This window comes from Phycodurus eques, chromosome 4, assembly GCF_024500275.1.
Source record: "Phycodurus eques isolate BA_2022a chromosome 4, UOR_Pequ_1.1, whole genome shotgun sequence".
Classification (NCBI taxonomy): domain Eukaryota; kingdom Metazoa; phylum Chordata; class Actinopteri; order Syngnathiformes; family Syngnathidae; genus Phycodurus; species Phycodurus eques.
Window position 1 is genome coordinate 31,959,226 of NC_084528.1, and position 22,053 is coordinate 31,981,278.

Here is a 22,053-nt window from a genome sequence, read left to right on the forward strand (position 1 = left end):
ATTTTTTCCCTCTTTGTTTTAAATGTTTATAAGCATTTTTTTCTTTGTTTTAAAATGCTTTTTACTCATGTAAAGCGTATGCGTATGAAATGCGCTATATGAATACTTTTGCTTTGCTTTAGTTTACTCTGTAAACAAGTCTTCAATCTTCAGTTATTTTCATTTTTCTTGTTTGAAAAATGTGGGTTGCGACTAGCGACAATAGGAAAACGCGCTCCTTTAAAACCAGAGGCCTTGTCTGAAACCCTAAGCTGGTTTTAACCCCCCCCCCCCCCCGATTGGAAACTTGACTCCGGCTCCAATGAGTGAAGGACAAGCACAAAGTCAGTGTGAACAACAAAATTTTATTTCAATAAATGGGATCGTCCATTTGTGGTTTTCGTAAAAACAAACTCCCAGGAACATTTGTGTCACGTCATCAACCACCAAAAACACGGACGACAATCAACGGTTTCTCCGAAACGCTGAGAACACAGCGAGCGCCGTGTCGGAAATGTCTGTTGCCAAATCTTCTCAAAGTTTCTTTCCCACCGCGAGCGAAGACGAGCGGGAGGACGGACAACTTGAAACTAGTCCTACGCTAAAAGTCACGGCCACAAGTCCGAGCGGGATCAGGATGAGAACCGTATCAGAACGTAATAAAGACTTGTTTTCACACATTAGTGACACACTCCACGCTCCGATATATAAGCGCCGATAAACTCTGATAAACTCCGATTTTGTTGTTGTTGTTGGACTTAATACCTGTTATAACAGGTAACGACAGATTATGGCACAGTCATAAGATAAATGTGACAAAGTCTTTTTTTGTTCGAAGGCAAGTACAGGTCATTTCGGAAAACCACCCACCAACCCGGAATAAACAAAAGCCCCTCCCCCAAAAAGCGCCATTGGCGACAATGGTAACGTAGAAAAATGAGCGTGAGGAGTTTCCGTTGGCTGCGCTTCTCAAATCAGCTTCGCCATGCAAGTGCCTTGGCTTTTTATTTGGATTTGGTTTTGGCGGGTACGTCCTGCGATGATCGCCAGCCAATCGCAGGGCAGCTAGACGAACAAACATTCACATTCACACCTATGGGCAATTTACAGCTACTAGCTAGCTACTAGCTGACTTTTGGGAAGAAAAGCAGTGCCCACACTGCAAAAACTAAAAACTAAATCTTATCAGGAATATTTGTCACATTTCTAGTCAAAAGTCTTAAAAATAGTCTGATTACACTTAAAATAAGACATCACCTAAACACGTTCAATTGTTTAAAGACATTCTAACTAGTTTCAAGCTCAATTTTACTTGAAATAAGTCGATTTCTTTTTTCCAGCGGAGACTTTTTTTTTTCTTACTCCACTGGCAATTGTTTTTCTACTTACAGTATTTCAAGTAAAAATGAGCTTGATACAAGTAAAAAGTGTCTTAAAACAATTGACTTTTTAAGTTCCTCTCTTATTTTAATTGGACTAATTTGACTAGAAATAGAACAAATATTGGTGGTACGCTTTTGAGTTTTTTCATTGTGGGGAGTCGGAAATGATGAATGATTGCAAACGCAGCGATTGCGTTCGTAATACTCTCTAATCGCTATATAGACATTTTTATAGAGTGGACGAAACCGTTAATCGAATACTCCCTAATCACGAGAAACGATTAATCGATCAGGTGATTTTTTAGAATTGTTACCTGTTTCAAGCACATTTGTACTTGAAATATGTAAAAAAAAAGAAAAAAACAAAAAAAATCAGTGGAGTAGTTTTTTTCTTTCTTTCTTACTGCACTGGCAAATTTTTTTGTACTTATGTCAAGTAAAAATATTCTCAGTATGATTTTGAGTTTTGTAGTGGAGACAAAGAACACTTGCACCAAAGGGCAATTTCCAGTCTTCAATCGACCTAAATGGACTTTTGTCGACAAAAGCGGGGTACACCTTGGATTAGTCGCCACTCGCCGGCTGATGGCGGGGCACTTTTGCAAAACCCCAAATTAGTACTCATGTTGGTAGATAGCAAGAATTTGGAGTCCTCAATGAAGCTGAATGGAATTTTGGCGAGAGAAGCGGGGTACCAGACCATCGCAGAGCACATTTGGACAAACAGACATTCCCACCTTTGCAAAATTTAGTCTTCAACGGGTCGGCAGTTGGAATCCCAGCGCCGACCGTCTGCTGCCGAAGTGCCCTCGGGCAAGACACCGAACCCCAAATTGCCTCGAACGTGAGAAACCGGTCTCAATTGTTTACCTGCTTAAACAAAGGAAATTCTGATTTATTATTTACACTGTCTTCGATGAATCCAACGTGCGCCTTTTTGGAACGTGGCTGTTGAAAACCCACATGTAAACTCAAGCCCAGAATTGAACCCTGAACCTCACAACCGCTAGCCCACCGTGTTTACCACCCCCACCCCCCTAAAAATGTGTTTTAAAAAACGTCGAATTTGACTTTGGCATGATAAATGTCATTTTTTCCTGTTTTTTTGGCCCATGCCCATCTAGTCACCCACTTTAGAGCCTGAACTGCCCCCCCCCCCCCCCACCCAAGTGGAATCCCGCTGTGCTATGAGTAGACGATATACTGTACATGTGGACACAATCATGACGTTTCTCTCTGTTGTATAAACACACAATAAAACCTTGGCAAAAAGGTCCAAAGAGACTTTTAGTTTTTTCAATTCTAGTTTTGTTTTAAATGGCTTGCGGTTTTCATGGCTCTCTGCTTTCGTCCAGTTTTTAAAAATTTTGTATTTATTTATGTATTTTTTCGGGCGAGCCCTCGTCCGGGTCAACGAGAAACGCCCCGCCGGGGGCCGGGCGCGGGTGCGGCCTCAGGGCCCGTTGTCGTTGTAGTGCAGCGAGATGGGTCTCTCGCGGGGCACGGCGGCGGGCACGTAGGGCCAGTTGTAGCTGGAGCCCGACAGCAGCATGTCGCGCAGCAGCGTCTCGATGGGCGTCTTGCCCACCAGCCGCACGAAGAACAGCTGCTCGATGACGGGCGACGACACGATGCGCAGCGACGGCAGACGCAGGAGGAGCCGGCCGAAGCGGTTGGGCTGGCTCGGGTACTGGTTGCGCACGTACTCCTCCAGGGCGCACTGGGACTTCTCCTGGATGCTCTCCACGTGGGCCACGTCCGACAGACCCATCGCGTCTACGCCGAAGACGACACAAAACAGGACGTTAGCGAATGAAGCGAATAAAATCGCTTGAGAGCAAATCGATCCGCATCTCGAGCGTTCAAGTGAGTGTGTAAAACTCAAAGTGAGGGAGTCGTATGGCGGTACGTCGCCTCAACATTGAGCGCCTGGATTTTTTTGTTTAGACAATAACGAGTGAAAATGGTGAGCTTAGATATATTTGAGTACGACTGTTTTGTTAAAAATGGATCGATGTAAGGCTTCGGTGCAGAGGGAACTGGTCGGCCACGAAGATAAGCGATTGAACGTGATGTTGGAATATCAGAATCAGAATCAGAATCATCTGAAACCACTATAAGCTATAAACAGAGAATTTTCAGCCACTGAAAACGCTCTGCTGAAAATGGCTCAAAAGGTCAGCTTTAGTATAGAGTTGGTAGTTTGGCTTAGGTTGGTGGTTAGGCGTGGGGCCTCGTTAGGGTTTAAGTCAGGGTTTAAGTCAAGGTTAGCGGGTAGTGGTTACGGTTAGTACTTAGGGTTTGGGCTGTGTCGGTGGTGATATTATGGAGAGAGCATAATTAATTCCTAATTCATGTTTGTAAATGCAAAGTGCGCATGCACTCCGGCCTTGACGTGCGCCTCGCCCACCCCAGCCCCCCTCGCCCGATTCCCCCCCCCCACTGCACAGCTGAGGTTACGTTGCGCGCTACACTTTTCACACCCTCTGTGGCGGGGAGGCACGAGGGATTTGCCGCCGTGTGAAGTCCAAACAAAGACGCTTTTTTCCCTCTCTTTTTGCCCGTGACCCCCGCACGACCCCTCGTGTTTCTCCCCCGCGTTCGTTTGAACCTGTCAGCTTGCATCGGGGCTCCTTTTTGTCACGGCGGGCTTTGATGTAACCCCCCCCCAAAAATGTAGCGTGTCAAGCTGTGTGAATCACTGCTCTATTTCTCTGCTGCTTGGAGGACAGCTGGGCTGCTTTTCTTGTCTTTCCTTTTTTCCCCTCGGCTTTTTTTGTGCGTGCGTGTCGGGCGGCCATGTTTGTGACAAAGCGGCGGAGATTAGCCGAGCTGTCCTCCGCCGCCCCAAAAAGCGGCCTCGCGTGCCGAAGCGACAGCTCTGCGGGCGCTCGCGCCAAGCCACCCAGACGGCGCGGGCTTTTTTTTCTGGGGTAAATCCATAAATGAATGAATATGTTTATTGGTCACTCCAAATAATTTGGCGTATCAGTCACCATTTCCTCAACATGTCGACCATGACGAAGGCTGCCAACTATTGGCTATTTTCAGCTGAGTCGCTCGGCAAAGGATTTGGCCAATCACAGTGGAGACTGTTTGTTTGACCAGTCCCAAAAAGCGTGTAAGCGAACGAAGCTGTCATATGCGGCGAATTACATTGTTTTCTATTGAATGGACAGTATATTGTTAAATAATATGTATATGATACGATAGTATGCGTAGTACCTGAATATTGCAAATTGTTCATATATTTTATTGTTATTTTACTTTTCAAATGTTCCATTAATTTTTTTAGAAACAAAACCGACATTTACAGGCACAAAAGTGCATCTAAATAATTATATACGCTAACAGGATGGTGTATATATAAATAGCTAGGCTAAGAACGATTTCAATTGATTGACTTGGATTTGTGTGTGCGTGCGTGTCACACGGGAGGCTGAAGGCGACGGGGGGTTACGATGTAGGTCACGGCCGCGCTGTGGCCGATCCGCCGCCATCCATAATTTAACCACCGACATGAGGGGGGAGGCGGCTGAATAATAGATGGGATCACAGAGGAAGCAAAAGATCCACGTTGCACGGGGGCGTTGGTGGGGTTTTCCATTTGTTTTCGGGAGGGGGGGGGAGGGGTCTTCTGTTAACTTGTTCACATGATGATCTCCCAGCGAGGCGTCTGGCTTGTGACAGCACGTCAGAGGCGACGGGAGCCGAGTGACCCGCACAATCGGCGTCAGCAAAAACGCACACCGTAGGAAACGCGGCGTGAAGAAGAACAAACACGCCGAGAGTCGTCAAAAACTAAACACAACGTATTCATTATCGGGATGTATGTATTTGATAAATCATACATTTCATATATTTTTACAAGTATAAAGTGATCAAAGAAGCTATAATTCTCTAAAAAAAAAAAAAAAAAAAAAAGGGCTACATGCAATCAAGTACTCGTTCAGTACTTTGAAATTTGAATCAACGATGATATATTGTACAGTGGAACTCGGGTTTCCGTACGCCCTACTTTTTTTGTAAGATTTGGTTTGCGTCCATTTTTGTCATCTCAATTTTGTCCCCGTTTCGGTCCATCCGCTTGGTTTTTCGTACAAAAAATGTTCGTAATTTGTGCATAAAAGCCTACTTCACAATGCAAGCTTTGATGAACAACGGCAAGTTTTAACCCAGCAACGTAACAATTCGGTTTTAGTTCGACTTTCGGGAACAAAGGTTTTATACAGAAAAATGAAAACCATTCGGACTTTAGTACGAAGTGACCAAATGCCATCGTCGCTAGGTTCATTGAAGACGCTAAATGTGAGCGCGAACGGTTGTTTGTTTCTACGTGCCCTGCGATTGGCTGGCGACCGGTTCAGGGCGCACCCCGCCTCCCGCCCGGGGATGGCCGGGATAGGCTCCGGCACGCCCGCGGCCCGCGTGAGCAGAGGCGGCGCGCACGATGAATGAATGAATGAATCTTTGCTTGGGTTACAAACTCATGAACGTTATTGTACGACATTCCAATTTCTTGCCTGGAAATTTTGGGTGGGGTGGCCGAAATCAATTGTCAACACGGGGGCGGTTGATCGAACTTTTCGGCCTTGAAAAAACACTATAGTGGTCAGTCTGGGGTGGCCGCGCCCCCCTGGCCACCACGTAGCTCCGCCCCCGCAGCCAAGAGCTACAATCTGGCAAACAATACCGATTCAGTCGGTTATCTTTGATTACCGTGGAAATGCTAAACTACACTCGTATTTCAGCAGAAATATGATATGGTCAGCATGATGCCACCTTGAATTTGACCTTTGATGACGGTACAGGCGATGTCAAGTGCGAAATGGCGTGATTTTGTTTCCTTGTTACTTTTAACGGCTGTTACGGCTGTTGCAGCGGGCGAAGATATTTCTCCGTGACTCACCGGACGTGAAGAGCACGATGGACTTGAGGCACGAGTACTCGGCCGTGTCCACCTGGAGCGCCTTGAGCTTCTCCACCTGCTCCTGGAAGACGCGGATGTGGTCCATGAAGGCCACCACGCGCTCGGCCGACATGGGCGAGGCGTGCAGGCCGGCCGCCGCCAGCAGGGGCGCCACGTGCAGCGGCATGGAGCACTGCGCCGCGTTCAGGACGAACAGCTCGCTCCACGACATGCGCAGCAACGCCACCTGGGGACAACCGAGCGCAATAGAGGGAGTGTGCGAAAAGACATTTTTTGAAAGGCTCTCACAACTCACACGGGCTTTAAATTAAGGCCGCAACTAGCAATTCTTTAAATAATCGATGAATCTGTCGGGTGTTTTTTCACTTTGACAAATCAGATCCAAAAAAAAAATAAAGAATTATTTCAAATTGACAGCGCAGAAAATGCACAAACATAACTTGATTACGATTACGTTCCTGGTTTGGTCCATAACATCCGTCAGAAAATCGGTAAAAACCGTGGAGACGCTGAAAGGAGTTAAACAATGGCTCTAAACAACGAATACATGATCAAAATAATGATCAAAACACAAAGGTAGATGGAACAAAAGTTAACGTTGTGCCCTGTGGTATTATAAAAGAGAATAGCTCAAATGCTAACATTTAGCAAGATGGCGACCAAGATTAGCGATGGCTATAACGCTACCAGTCGTTACGGCAACGCGGGGCAACGAGGGCAAGCGCGATCAAATTCCCTGCTCACCTGGTCCATGAGCTGCAGGTCCGGGAAGAAGGGGATGTTCTTGGCCCACTCGACGGCGCTGAAGAGCAGACGTGCGGCCAGCTCGCAGATGTTCTCGATGCCCATCAGGTTGTTGCCCTGCATGCACTGCGCGCCGTAACGCGACGTCGGGTAGGGCTCGGCGCGCAGCAGCAGCGAGATGAAACCCGACAGGTACGGCTGGCCGTTGTACGGGTCGCCCCCGTTGCTCAGGTACTGGCCCGGGCTGCTCTGAGAGTTGGACGTGCGTCCTCGTTGGACGGCTGAGGGACGCAAAACACCCATTGTCACATTCTGACGCGGCGGCGGCGGACGCGATTTCAGAAAAACATATATGACAATGGCGCCAGTCCACGGTGTCGCGATTACAAATTTGGATATGTTCAGGTACATTTCCACTGAAGGTGCACGTTCAAAGAATTTTTTCGACATACAATCAAAATCAAGCAGAACAGTAAAAGTAGTCATATTTCAGCACAAAAAATGGTGTTGTTGTTTTTGGGGGGGAGGGGTCTGGATTTCAAAGTTTGCCTGCCGTTACCGTTGAGGCCAAACAACTCCATCGTAAACAGCGACCTGCATTTTTCTGTGCTGCATTCGGGGACGTCAGGGAAAAACCCGCCGTGTACGCTGGCGAAGGGTTCGACCCAGAGGCCGAGTGTTCACGATGGTGGTGATGGCGAGCGTTTGGAAAACACCTGTTCGTCGGTCTCGTGTTACACAAACGCACGTGCGCGTCGTGAGCGGCAAAGCGAGGGCGCAGCTGCGCAAAGCGAGGGCGACGCCGCGAGAGCACGGCAGCGATGCTTTTCATTTTCTCGGAAGGAGAAGTCGCTTCCAGGAAGGCGAGGACGCCACGCCGTGTGACCTTCACTTAACAGCTTCGAAGTCATCTCGACGCCAGCCTGCCTCGAACGAGCCCGACGGCGTCCCGCCGCCGTTTGCGTCCCACAGTCGGCAACGCACTCGGCCGAAGTGACCCGCGGAGCCAAAACGGTGAAATGGAAGCGACTCAATGTCCTTCTCTGACGACACAACGGCGTCCAAGTCAGAATCGATGCCACCCTGGCTTGCCCGCCGATTCCCAACGTAAACATGATGTGCTCGTGGTGGACCAGCCGGGACACCTTTTAACAAGAACACTACTGCTCAGAGCTGTAAAAAAAAAAAAAAAAAATCGAATTTGTATTTCCTCGATTTAACCCGGGAAAGCAATTGAGAACAGTTTCTCATTGACAATGGCGACCCGGAGGCAATTTCGTTTGTGTTATCGGTGGGCCCGCGAGCGGTATGTTTGACACCGCTGGCTGTGAAACTGCAATTTTGGAATTCATCCCCGTGATGCACGGGTTCACGTGACACTTTTTGGGGTCAAAGCTGTCGCGAAGGTTTTGCTCGAGCGATGCAGGTGGGAGCCGCGCTGGAGCAAAACGTGCAATTTCGTAGGCTCTGCTCAACCGACGATATGTGATCACTTAAGCGCCACAGAATCATATTGATGCTCGCCTGCTTTGCAATCAGGGCAATTGACACATTTGTGGACCAGCCAGGACACTGGGGGCGCATCCGCGCTAAAACTACCGCTGTTCAAATTGGGATGCATTCCTTACCCGAACACACTTAAGCGGTCCGGCGGGATCCCTGGAGCACAAAAAACATTTCGAGCAAATATATGTAACAATTGAGCCCGTAATGATACGGTTCTTAATGAACATTTGTCTGGAACGTTCCTCCCGTGATGAACGGGGGTTCGCTCTCGTCGTGTGGTACGCTTTCAGTCGGCGTTCGTGGAAAATAAGAAGCGAATCAGCAGGGGGCGCTGTGACGCAGACACAGACGAGAAAGCATCGCGTGCCCAAATATGAATTATTTCTTTTTGAATGTTTTTTTTTTTTTGCTGCGAGGATGCCGTTGCCTCCGTCTTTGAGACTTTGATGAGGCACTTCCTGAATTAATTAGTCAAGCGAGCGAGCGGCTGTATGTGATTCACGCGATGCTCGGAGATGTCTGACGGCGGGAAACGCACGCACACAAAACGCAGCTATTTTTAAACGGGCTCCACCGAAACACGCTCGTCCGGCTACGCGGCTTCGGCAAGTGCCGGACAATCGTTTGTTTTAAGGTGGCGCGCGACAACATGCCGCAGTTGCGGAGCGAAACGTGAACGCGCAAACCAGGAAGCTGAAATTTCAAGCAATATGGCAAAAAACGAAAGCCCGGTAGTTACAAATGAATAAATAAAAAATAAAAAGGCGAAATTTAAAGACTGACCTTCAAAAAACTGCGTTATACTACGACTAATCACTACATAGGGATTTCATATAGTGCACTATATAGTCGACTCTAGGGCTGAAACGATTAATCGAATAACGGCTAATATACAACGGAGCCGAACTAAATAATTGGCCGTGATGGCGATCATTGACTCATTCCCTGCTCCATAATCACTATATCGACATTTTTATATGATGGATAATGTAGCTGACTCGAGGGCTGAAACGATTAATTGAATAACAGCTAATATAGCCAACCCACTCTAACTAAATATCTGTCGGTGTTGGGATTTATGAACTCATTCCCAACTCTAAAATCTCTATATAAGGATGTTTATGTAGTGGACTGTATAGTTGACTGTAGGGCTGAAACGATGAATCGAATGCCTTCTACTATCGTCAATGTAGTCTAACTAAATAACTGTCTATGTTGGGATCCATTGACCAAGTTGTGTCGATTCGGGTGTCCGAACGTGTGAATAATTTATTCCTCATTCCCGACCGACTCTCTATTCACTACAAATACAACTTATTTTGATATAGTGGACAATATAGCTCACTCATCACATGAGTAATTATGCCACTAATTATGTTTTACTCTTGCATGATTACTACGTTGATCCGGCTCGCCAATTACGCAATATAGTGTAGGCACATGTTCAGGGCACAGTGGCCTCCAGGGGGCGTCACAAATTCAGGAAACGTAATTGCCTTCCGTAAAGTGTAAGCGTATTAGAACTAGTTATTACGATTAACTCCCAAAATGGAAACGCCAACACCGATTACTTGACCAGTTAACATTTTTCCTGCCCATCAACATTTCGCCGTATTGATAAAGCTAATCTTATTTGCAAATCAGAAAATAATATATGTGGACAGTTGACAACACGTAACTATTCGGTTTTGACATTTTTATATTTTTAAATTCGAATAATTCAATTGTTTCAAATTTGATTTTATATTTTAAATTGGCTTACATGTTATAAATGCAAGACAACTTAAAAAAAAAAAATCAGTTCGATTTCTTTGGTTGGTAGGGTCAGGCTTCACTCATAAACAAGTATAATAATAATAATAATAATAATGAGTATTATTATTGAACAAATAATGAACAATGGTATTCTTTTGATCTGCGTGTAGATGCCTTTTCTGTATCGGGGCGCTGGTGGCAGAATTGAGCTCAATTGAAGTTATCCGGAAAAAAACAAAACACGAAGGGGGAATGTGAGTTGGGTTAAGTGTCGGGATTTGTCACAGGCTAAACGAGCCAGCTAACAACTGTTAGCGTCATAGCGGCGGGATGGGAAGAGAAACCCCTGACCCCCTCCCGGCGACGATACTCTTCCATGTGGACTTTGGACCCGGCTGGGTGTGCTACGGATGTTTTAGTTTTGCTTGACCTATATTCGGCACCGCTGTTTGCTCAATATGGGTCACGCGCGGGAAGCGAAGGGTGCGGATCCCGCCGCGCGAGTCCAGCGACGGGATGAACAAATCCCTGGATTGATCGTCGACAATTATTCCACTCATTCCTTTGAATTGATTGGTTTTTATCCGCATGTATTCCAAGAAGAAACGAGCGTCCAAACAGCTAAACATTAACTTCCCCGTTCAAACGAACAAACAAAAAAAGCAAAAAGACGAAGCACGACGGCAGCAGAACCACCCCGCCCCCCCAAAAAAGCCAGAGGCTCCGAGCTCAATCTGGTCACATTTAAATGTCAAGTGTGATCCAATAAAACAACACGAGCCTGGCAACTCCGGTGGGGGAACTGGAAAGCGGCTAAGTCACAACGCCGACACTGAAAGCACAAAACACGCAAACTTTAGCTCCCTGGGCGACCGCAGTTCATCCACTTTTCACCACTAGAGGTCACCACTGGAGGTAGGGCCCGACCGACATGGTGTTTTCGAGGCAGAGTGCAATTCCAATAACCGATTAATCGGTCGATTAATTTGAAAAAAAAGATATTGAATACAATAATTTATTTTCTGGTCCCTTAACGTATTTCAACAACAAAAATGTGGGGAAAAAAAACTGTTTTACAAGACTTTGTCCTTTAGTATTTGTTGAACTTTACAACAGAGTGAAAAATGTCACTGATTTTCACCATTAAAATTATTATTTTTTGAACGTTATTATCTTTGTAAAGTGTTAATTTGTTTAAAAAAACAACAACAACAACAACAACAACAAAATTTGACTAAAAATTGGCCAATTTGTAGAAATTTGGAAAGAGCCAATAAGTATAAAAAAAATAGCTGGCCAATGAACTTATTCCCTGCCAATGCCGTCTAAAGGCGTCAATGGCGTTTTTTAACGGGGATGGGTGGGGGAGGGTCTATGCCTCTGGATAACTGCAATGAGGAATGGCACCCCGTAGAGGGCAACAATGCCTTGAGGTGAACGACCCTTCCTCAGATTGAAGAAGAGGAAGCGGAAGAAGAAGAAGGGAGGGGGCGGTCCGGCGGGGTGCAACAAATAATGAGAAGAGACAAACATAATGGCGGAAAAGAGAGAAGACAAAATGAAAAAAAATAAAGGATGCAAATAAAGGAGCAAAATGGCGGCCCGCACACACGGCGAGATGCTCTCGGCCGCTTGTCGGCCGATCGTCTGCCGACCGGGATTTGAGTGAATGGGATCCGAAACGGTCGGATGAGCGAACTCGCTTTCGGACAGCCGGCCGAGCTTCGTCCCGAGCTTCCTCCGATGGAGATCGACGACGCTAACTCGATTGCAGCTCGCGTCAGCTACATTTAGCGAGCAAACACGCTCCTTCAATCCTTGTCACAGCAAAACATAATTTAGTCCCACTCGTTCACATTACAATGTAACATCTGTTGCCGGTACTCAGGCGAATTTTCCATTTCGTCCATCTTGCGGGAATTCAACACCCGCGAGTCGAACGTCTTTTACGATGGCGATGAAGAAAAGTAATGTTTTTTTTTATTACCCTTGCAAAACACGCCATCAATCAAAAGTATTCTCTAGTAATGGTATCTATTTTTTTCAACTTACAGGTGATGCATCCAGCAGACGTTCGACTCCCATCCCGGTCCGCAGTGCAGTCAAAACAGGTCATTGAAAGCTTTTTTATGCGCAAGGTCGTAAAAACCTGGACTATCGAGCAAACGGTAGAGGAGGAGAATTTGGAGGAAAAAAAGCCCCATTTGTTGATGCATTTTTTGTCGACTTGTAAATCAATGGTTTTGTGTTATCCGTTGCTCAACATTATTATATGTGTTTCGGCCTGACACAATAGCAAATATTTGAGAACGATATATCTTCCCCAAACCTTCAGCAATGAACGATAGTATTGCCGTTGTTGTTGTTGTTGTTGTTTTTTTTTTTATATGCCACGGATATATAGCATAATAAAGAAATGTACACTTCTTACAAATCCTGCCATGGAAATCAAACGTATGAGCACAACTGTGTCACGGTCTCTCATTTACTCAATGAAAGTAGAGCTGCGTTTCCAAGTAAAAGACAAAGTTATACGTGTTCAAATAAAGTGCTTAACTTCAGAGAAGTAAAAAAGTGAGGATGATCTGTTTGGCATCTGGCGCCAACAGCTCAGTCTCAAACAATTTGCCATATTTGAATTGAACAAATCTGAACAATGGAACCATTTTAGAGGATCTGTTTGGTGAAAACCTTTGTTTTGGTTCAGAATTGCATTTCACATATCGCGGTTCCTCGCTATTTTGCGTTTTTAAAACAATTACTATTATTGCGCAATACCCCCCCCCCCTCCCTTTTTAACCTGTTAAGGCGATCGATAGTACAGGGAGACTCTCCGGGATGCAAACGCCTTATTTTATGTACTGTATGCGGGATTAATTTTGATATTTTGCCCATTTTTTATCCATTGCTCTTGCACTCTCTCTCTCTCTCTCTCTCTCTCTCTCTCTCTCAATCTATTCTGTTTAAATGTGTGTGTGTATTGTTTTAAAAGTGTTTTTGAAGACCCTAAAACAATTTCATGTTAAAAAAAACAACAACATTGTTTAGATGGAATTGTATTTCTGGTTTCCTGTGTGCAACTTTTAGCAAGTGCTCCCAGTGGGAACTGAGACGAAGAAACAAAAATGACTCTGGCCATTCCATTTGAAGCGCTTTGTTCCAAACGTTGTCTTGCTTTAAGCCGATCTATCGCCGTCTTGTACTAAACTTCTTTTTTTGGCTCTGGTGCGGGTCCGTCCGGACGGGACTGTTTCCGGGTCCGGACGTGGACTGCGGTCCGCCGGTTAGTGACGCGTCTTAAACCATGTCGCCACGATCGATCGAGCCGGAGCGAGCTGTTTAGCCTCTTAGCTCCTTAGCGAGTTAGCTCCCGGGCTAAGGAAATGTAATAAATAATGTACGTTCCCTGAGGTGCTCCGGTTGTGTGCATCTGCGGGGCCAAAGCCGTTCCGCCAGCGGCTCGCTGCGTCGTGAGCGGGGATGTGGGAGGAAACCGCAGTACCGGGCAGAAAACCAACACAGGCAAGGGGAGAACGTGCAAACTCCACACAGGCGAGGCCGGATTTGAACCCGCAACCTCACAACTGTGAGGCAACTGTGCTAACCGGTCGGTCATGCCGACATAGGTATTTCATTGAATTGATCTGCGCGGCGTAAAAACTGAAATGTTCGTATCACGGCAACGTTTCTTCAGCAAATTTGTTTGTTACTTCGGCTTCCCTTCGAGTCGTCGTGGCGACTTTTGCTTTCCTAGCCCGGCGCCGTTGTCCACTTCTCGAAGGCAAACGCAAAACATTAGAGGAGAACACGCGGCGGTTGTGCGAGGTTAGACGAGGAACGCCGCCCCGCCTCGGGGGAGTCGCAGACACGCCGTCGCTCCCGACTCGGTGACGTCCAATGATATGACGAGGTCAGACGTGCCCCTCGGGGCGGGTGGGAAGAAGGAGAAGAAACCCGAATCTTCTTCATGCGAAGAGGTCACTAAACTTAGCGTGTCTACTGGGAATGTCAAGGCGATATCAAACCAAACACTTGCAAATTCAAATGATTTCACAGACAAAATCCCTCGCACTTTGCAGCTGATGAACGCCGCCGTCTTTATGCGGCCGGCTGCCCCGGGGCGGGTTCTGGACAACACGCCGCTTGACGCCTTTCCTAAGGAGCAAAACGTTCCTGCAAGATCAGTGGTGGGAAATAACCAAGTGCAAATACTAAGTCACCCACTGAGCCAAAATCCCTGCATTGTGTGTAAGATGTATTTCAGTTCATTGTTTCAGCCCTACAGTCAACTATATTGTCCACTCGATTAAAATCCCTCTCGAGTGATGAGGGAGCGTTCGATGAATCGTGTCAGCCCTAGAGTCAACTATATTGTCCACTCGATTAAAATCCCTGTGTATTTATTGGGTAGTGTTCGATGAATCGTGTCAGCCCTAGAGTCAACTGTATCGTCCACTCGATCAAAATCCCTCTCGAGTGATTAGGGAGCGTTCCATGAATCGTGTCAGCCCTAGAGTCAACTGTATTGTCCACTCGATCAAAATCCCTCTCGAGTGATTAGGGAGCGTTCCATGAATCGTGTCAGCCCTAGAGTCAACTGTATTGTCCACTCGATTAAAATCCCTGTGTATTTATTAGGTAGTGTTCGATGAATCGTGTCAGCCCTAGAGTCAACTGTATTGTCCACTCGATCAAAATCCCTCTCGAGTGATTAGGGAGCGTTCCATGAATCGTGTCAGCCCTAGAGTCAACTGTATTGTCCACTCGATCAAAATCCCTCTCGAGTGATTAGGGAGCGTTCCATGAATCGTGTCAGCCCTAGAGTCAACTGTATTGTCCACTCGATTAAAATCCCTGTGTATTTATTAGGTAGTGTTCGATGAATCGTGTCAGCCCTAGAGTCAACTGTATTGTCCACTCGATTAAAATCCCTGTGTATTTATTAGGTAGCGTTCGATGAATCGTTTCAGCCCTAGAGTCAACTATATTGTCCACTCGATCAAAATCCCTCTCGAGTGATTAGGGAGCGTTCCATGAATCGTTCCGGCTCTACAGTCAACTACGCTGAACAAAAATATAAATGCAACACTTTTGCTTTTGCTCCCATTTTTCGTGAGCTGGACTCAAAGATCTAAATCTTTTCTACATACACAAAAGGGCATTTCCCACAAATATTGTTCACAAATCTGTCTAAATCTGCGTTAGTGAGCATTTCTCCTTTGTCGAGATAATCCATCCCACCTCGCGGGTGTGTCATATCAAGATGCCGATGAGACGGCATGATTATTGCACAGGTGTGCCTTAGGCTGGTGACAATAGAAGGCCACTCTGAAATGTGCTTTGTTGTGGGTGTCTGGGGGGGTCGGAAAAGCAGTCAGTGTCTGGTGTGAGCGCCATTTGCCTCACCCGGTGCGGCACATCTCCTTGGCCTGTGGAATGTCGGTCCGCTCCTCTACGACGGCTGTGCGAAGTCGCCGGATATTGACAGGAACCGGAACGATCCGGAGCATCCCAAACGCGCCGGATGGGCGACATGTCCGGGAAGTATGCTGGCCGTGCAAGAACCGGGACGTTTTCAGCAACACGGGGCGACGGTCGTGCGTGAACGCCACGGCAATGGGCCTCGGGATCTCGTCACGGTATCTCTGTGCATCCGAAATGCCATCAATGAAATACACCTGTGTTCGTCGCCCGTGAGAAGACGCCTGCCCGTGCCGTAACCCCACCGCCGCCTCGGGCCACTCCATCCACAGCGTTGGCGTCAGCAAACCGCTCACCCGCACGACGCCGCACGCGCCGTCTGCCATCTGCCGTGAACGGCGAAAACCGAGATGAGGACGACGAGCGTGCGGATGAGGTTCCCTGAGACGGTTTCTGACCGTTTGTGCAGAAATTCTTCGGTTATGCGGCAGCTGTCCGGGTGGCTGGTCTCACACGATCTTGGAGGTGAACGTGCTGGACGTGGAGGTCCTCGGGCTGGTGCGGTTACACGCGGTCTGCGGTTGCGAGGCGGGTCGGATGTACTGCCATATGGTCTGAAATGCCTTTGGAGGTGGCTTACGGTGGGGCAACGGACACGGTGGACAGCGCTGAAGTCAGCACGCCAATTGCACGCTCCCTCAGAACTTGCGACATCTGTGGCATTGTGCCGCGTGATCAAACTGCACGTTTCAGAGTGGCCTTCTATTGTGGCCAGCCTAAGGCACACCTGCGCAACAATCCTGCTGTCTAATCGGCATCTTGATACGCCACACCTGCGAGGTGGGATGGATTGTGTCGACGAAGCGGAAATGCTCTCTGACACGGATCGTGAAGAATATTTGAGGAAAATGGCCTTTCGTGGACGTAGAAAACGTTTTCGATCTTGGAGTCCAGCTGACGAAAAATGGGAGCAAAAACAGAAGTGTTGCGTTTATATTTGTCTTCACTCCGCCAAAATGTTGCGGACGGATAGCAAGTGTGTGCTAGCAAGAACTTCATCTCTGCCTGGCGAGCCTTTTGTTCTTTGTTGTTTCCAGTATCAACAAAGTTCATTCGAGACGATTTCTGGTGGCTACGTTTGCCCGAATGTATGTTATTTTACAAAGATGACATGTATTATTGTTTGGGTTCAGGTAATATTGTCGGGCAATATCTGAATTTGCGCATTCCCGATGTATATTTGTTGGTTGAGTTGACATTCATGCTTTGATGAAAAAAAGAAATCACAAGTTAGTCACCAGGTACTCCGTTCTTTCTTTCTTTTTTTTTTTTTTTAACTGAACACTTACTCTTACTCAAGTAATTATTCCGAGTACTACTTTTTCCTTTTTCCCGAGTCATATCATTCTAAAGCCACGGTACTCTTAGCTGAGTCAAATTTGTGGCTACTTTTTTTTGCCGCCGCTACGCAACGTGGCGACAGTGACGTCGGCGCGTACTGTGCTGAAACAATATCGGCGATGTCATCGATTCATCGGCTCGACTTCGCTCGCGTAATAGTCGACTGTAAGAAAAAGAAAAAATCTTCAGTCGCGCCGCGCTTCAATTTCCCACGGATGCCGCCATAAAATAATCACGGCGGCGCCGGAGTGCTCCAGCATTCATGTCGACGTCGTTTATTTCCCCCGGGACACGCCGGCGCGGTTTCAAAGCGCGCTTCCTGTTCAGCAACACGTCCGTTTGTCCCTCGGGCCGGCGTCCGAGGGCGAGCCGGTGCGGTGTCGATAAACATAAACACGGCGAAGAGGATTTGAGGGCAGCCGTTAATCCCGCTGACCTCAAACGCACCGGCGCATACAGAGCCGGAAAAAATAATAAATACATGAAAAATGATTTGCGGCGTTTGTGAATCCGTCTAATCCAAACGAGACCGCGAACTCAACGTTGCTGTCCGCTTGTAACTGCTTGAAGTGGTTTCTGGTTTATTGTCCGCCGAAGCGATCGGTCGCCGTGACCTCATTTCCAGTCGACGTGTTAACATGGCAGCTTTGTTTTCGAAACAACAAAAACAAAACGTAGGTGAATTAAAACCGGTCTAATTCAAATAAAATATATGCGCTATACCGTGCATAAAAAAAGTACAATATCTGGATGACAAATCCTGACAAGATTTGTTTATTTATTGTACTTTGATGTAAATGATATACAAAAAAAAATTGAAATGCAAAATTTGCTGTTTGGCTGATCAGGATGTCAAATGTTGACTTTTTTTTTTATGTAAAAATGACACCGCAATGAATGCATTTTAAAAAAAATTTAAACAAATGATGTGAAACATAAACGCTAAAATTCCACTGAAAATATGATGACGTATAAAAAGGTAAAACGATGTACAATGCGACATCTTGACAACATTTCGGAATTGTGTCTCGCGAGGCCTCCCACATCTAAAACGTTTTTTAAAAAAAATAATAATAATCACGTTAATTATAACCTGTAAAATTCAATGCATCATATAATTGTCAAAACGACATGAAAATAGTTTACAGCCGCGTACAATAAGATGGCCGTCTAGCAGTACGAGCGGACAATTTTTGACAACGCTTCCATGCGAGTGCGCCACAACTGCGTCCGGCGGCGAGGGCGTCCGCGGCAGAAAATCTGGTTGGATTTAGGCCTGGACTCTCACTGGATTCACACTGAACACAACCTTGTCATGAAATAATACACTAGCGGCTTTCTCCTCGTGTAAAAAAAAAAAATGCAATAAATAAATGTAAAACTTTGTTCCAAAAGTTATGTAAATTAGAACAGTAAAATTTTGTGAAAAATATCATTTTAGAAAAATGATTCAAAAACAGAAAAGAAAAATAAACTCACTGTCTTGACTTGACAGTACTTGCTTTTCAAAACATTACACCAAAGTAAAGACATTTTTCCAAACTGATGTAAATTATCAGTAAAATTCAGTTGAAAATATCATTTCAAAATAATATCAACTATTTTCAGTGACAATATCTGGTAAGATGCTCCAAGACTGCTCCTAATGCATCTAAGGACAAGGGCATGACCCCCCCTCTGCCCCCTCTGCCCCCTCTGCCCCCCCCCCCCCACCACCTTTGGTGGGATACACTTTGAATTACATTTACATTTGAATAATTGTAGCGTAACAAAGTGGATTTGATTGGTTTTAGCAAGAAAATGTCGCGAGTACGATTTTATTTTATTTTGGGGGGGGGGGGGGGGGGGGTGCTTCTTATTTACAATCTTTTCACTTGAAGGCTCCCATAAAACATTTTGATCACATGGCTAGATTATGGATGCTTTTTATGTACTTTTAACACTGCAGCTCATCAGGAGATTTCCTCACATGACCGAGTTGGTGTGGCTTGTGGGCAATGGAGGAGATGGGCACGCACGCACGCACGCGCGCGCGCGCGCGCACAAGCCAGCACGAGGCGAGGCGCAGTGCGTGACCTGGTAAGCCAGCAGGGATCATCTCAGGTGACTCTCTCGCCTTTGAATGGAGTCAGAGGCTGCCGTCCCTTTAAGAGAGACTGCGGAGGTGTCCTTGAGCAACCCCTGCTGACCCTGGCTATCAAACTCACGGCACTGGGGCCAAATCTGCCCCCCCCCCCCCCCCCCCCACAATCGGGAATAAAATTGCATGGCGCCCCCTTTTTACAGCATTTTGTCACCCACTACATCTTTTGTTAAGGGAAAAAAAAAAAAAAAAAAAAAGCTTGTGACTATGTTCCATCCGTCCATTTTTTTTACAGCGCTTATCCAAATGTGGAAAGAAGCCGGAGTACCGGAGGGAAAACCGCGCGAGCGCGCAAACGCCACACGGGAAGCAAACATCACCGCTGCCGCGATTTTCCACCACTTTAGACATAAGTCATCGGTGTCAAGGAAGTACGTTGAAGTGACGCATCTCGACTGAGAGACTTTGTACATCGGGGAGGAGCCAAGTTTAGCCTGGGTTGTCAGTGGAAGTTACAGAAAGTATATATATATATTTTTTAATCAAATCATCTGTTTTTGCATTTATTTTGAAGTATAAGCTTGGAAAGTGAGTTTGACATTCTATTGTTTCGGGACAGCAAAAAAAAACAACAACAACAACAAAAAATCCTTTTTTTCTTGTCCATTCATTTTCCCCCCCCACAGCTGTATCATCATAAAACCAAGGGCGAACAGAATACGTCATCAAATAATGAGATGATTATACATAGAGTCTCGAATTTGGAATGTGCGTAACCCTCACGAACACTGCCAAAAGGGTGCCAATTCCTAATCATGAACAATTTCGCCCCTTTTCACCCACCGGGCCGTTTGCCGTTACTCGCTTTTTGGCGCCAAGTGATCCGTTGTTAATACATCGCCAAAGTACCGATGTCGGACCGATGAGGCGGCATCGTCTCGAACGAAACACGAGCACCCAAAAAATTATATATATATATATATATATATATATATATATTTTTTTTTAATTTCTGCATCAAAAAGTGCTGATATTTGTCCCGGTATGACAAGCGACAATATTCTACGTGTATAGGGAGGAAGTCATTGATTTTTTAAAATGTGCTCACGTATCTAATGAATGCGTTAACAACCAATGCAAAAAAAGTTTTTCATTTCGCATTTTACTAAAGGCAGATTGAGCAAAATTCCATATTTTCTTTTCGAATAGGGACGTCCATCAAATGGTTGAAGACGAAAAAAAAGACTCTAATAACGATGAAAAGAAAAAGTACCCATTGAAAGAAATTCAAAGGTCGCTTGTATTTTGTATTATTTTGTGTGTGTGTGTGTGTTTTTTTTTTCTTTTTAATTCCAGCGGCTGGAAATGTCGCAAGACGTGTGAACCACGGCGATATTTCTACTTTCGTCTCGTTTGGGTCCAGCAATAAGCAAAAGTTGCAAATGCTTCCGACTGAAGAAGATGTTGAGCTGACTCGCTCACTTTTCTCCGTTCGAAGACGCCAACAACAAGCAAGCAGCAGCACGAGCAGCCAAGGTGCGCCCGGCCTTACCTTCTCTCCTCATGCCGACTTTGAGGCACTTCTTGAGGCGGCAGTACTGGCACTGGTTGCGGTGGTGCTGGTCGATGGGGCAGTCGCGGTTGCCCCGGCAGCTGTACGACAGGTTGCGGCGCACGGAGCGCTTGAAGAAGCTCTTGCAGCCCTCGCACGTGAACTGGCCGTAGTGCTTGCCGCTCGACTTGTCCCCGCACACCATGCAGTCCACGTTGGCTTGCAGCTTGTCCGCGGACAGCGCGTCCGCGGCGCCCGGCGTGGAGCCGGCGGGCGTCCCGGGCGCGCCGCCGCCGCCGCCGCCGCCGCCGCCGGGATCCTGCCCGCAAATCTGCAGCTGCGAGCCCGGGTCGGCGGAAATGTTCTCTGGCCACTGGTTTACTACCATTGCCATGCTATCCCCCCCACACGCACTTTTTTTTTTTTTTTTTTTTTTTAGGACGCAGGAGGAAGGACGAAAAATGAGGAGGGTGGTTGGGGGGGGAGGGGGGGAGGGGGTAAGAGAGGGGAAAAAAACAACAACAGAATTTTCTGGATCAAAGTTCACAAGCGGGGCAGAAGCGGCGAGTCATGACCGAGGGGCGTCCGGTGAGCGGCGGATGATGTCCGGGTGCTGCCGACGGTCGCGCGCGGATCCATAAACACGTCCTCCGCGTGGAACCGGCGTCCCGGGAAAAGGAGTCTCTCACCCGACCCCACCCCACCCCACACACACACACACCCCCCCCCCAAAAAAAAAGGCAAAAGAAGAAGAAGAAGAAGAAAAAAAGAAAGCTCGAAGCGACTTTTAACCACACCGATGATGATAATCCAAAGGATTCACGTTCGATTTCTGCGCATTTCTTTTTTTTTTTTTTTTTTTTCCCCCCGTCCCACGTCCACGTCGCGGCTGACACTCCTCGCTGGCGGCGGCCGAGCGAGCGACTGACTGAGCGGGTGCGCGAGTGCGCGAGCGGGAGCCCGACGGAGCCTGGCTTGGCTGGCTGTGCGCTCTCTAGCGTGCATTCAGGGAACACGGGCCGATAAACACGCAGCGTCCGCGGAGCTCCCACGACAACACGCGCGCTCCCCTCCCCGAGGAAGGGCGCACATTTGCGGGGAGAGGGGCACCGGCCCTCCCGTCACCCCGCCCCCTCCGGCCGAGGGAGGGGGCCCATATAAGGGCACGAGTGCCAAATAAGGTCATGCTGACTGACCCCACGCGGCAAAACGCGGTCCGGCACTTTGGAGGGACAAAAAAGTAAAGACATGTGATTCATTCCCAAAAAATATTTTGAAACGCTTTCTCAAGTAGGTTGAA

At 46.9% G+C, this 22,053-nt stretch overlaps 1 protein-coding gene across 2 annotated transcripts; it reads right to left on the minus strand.

Moving 5' to 3' along the window:
* Positions 1-324: 324 nt before the first annotated feature.
* nr2f5 (nuclear receptor subfamily 2, group F, member 5) lies at positions 325-21,477 on the minus strand. 2 transcript variants are annotated; one of them, XM_061675304.1, is made up of 4 exons: positions 20,754-21,477; positions 7,036-7,316; positions 6,271-6,517; positions 325-3,137 (listed from the first exon to the last, which is right to left on the minus strand). In XM_061675304.1, exons 1-4 carry the CDS (start codon positions 21,145-21,147, stop codon positions 2,815-2,817), a joined length of 1,245 nt encoding a protein of 414 aa, XP_061531288.1. In that variant the 5' UTR covers positions 21,148-21,477; the 3' UTR covers positions 325-2,814. The 2 variants fall into 2 exon arrangements, with proteins under 2 accessions (XP_061531288.1, XP_061531289.1); XM_061675305.1 differs by lacking the exon at positions 20,754-21,477 and adding an exon at positions 12,349-13,045.
* Positions 21,478-22,053: the final 576 nt, after the last annotated feature.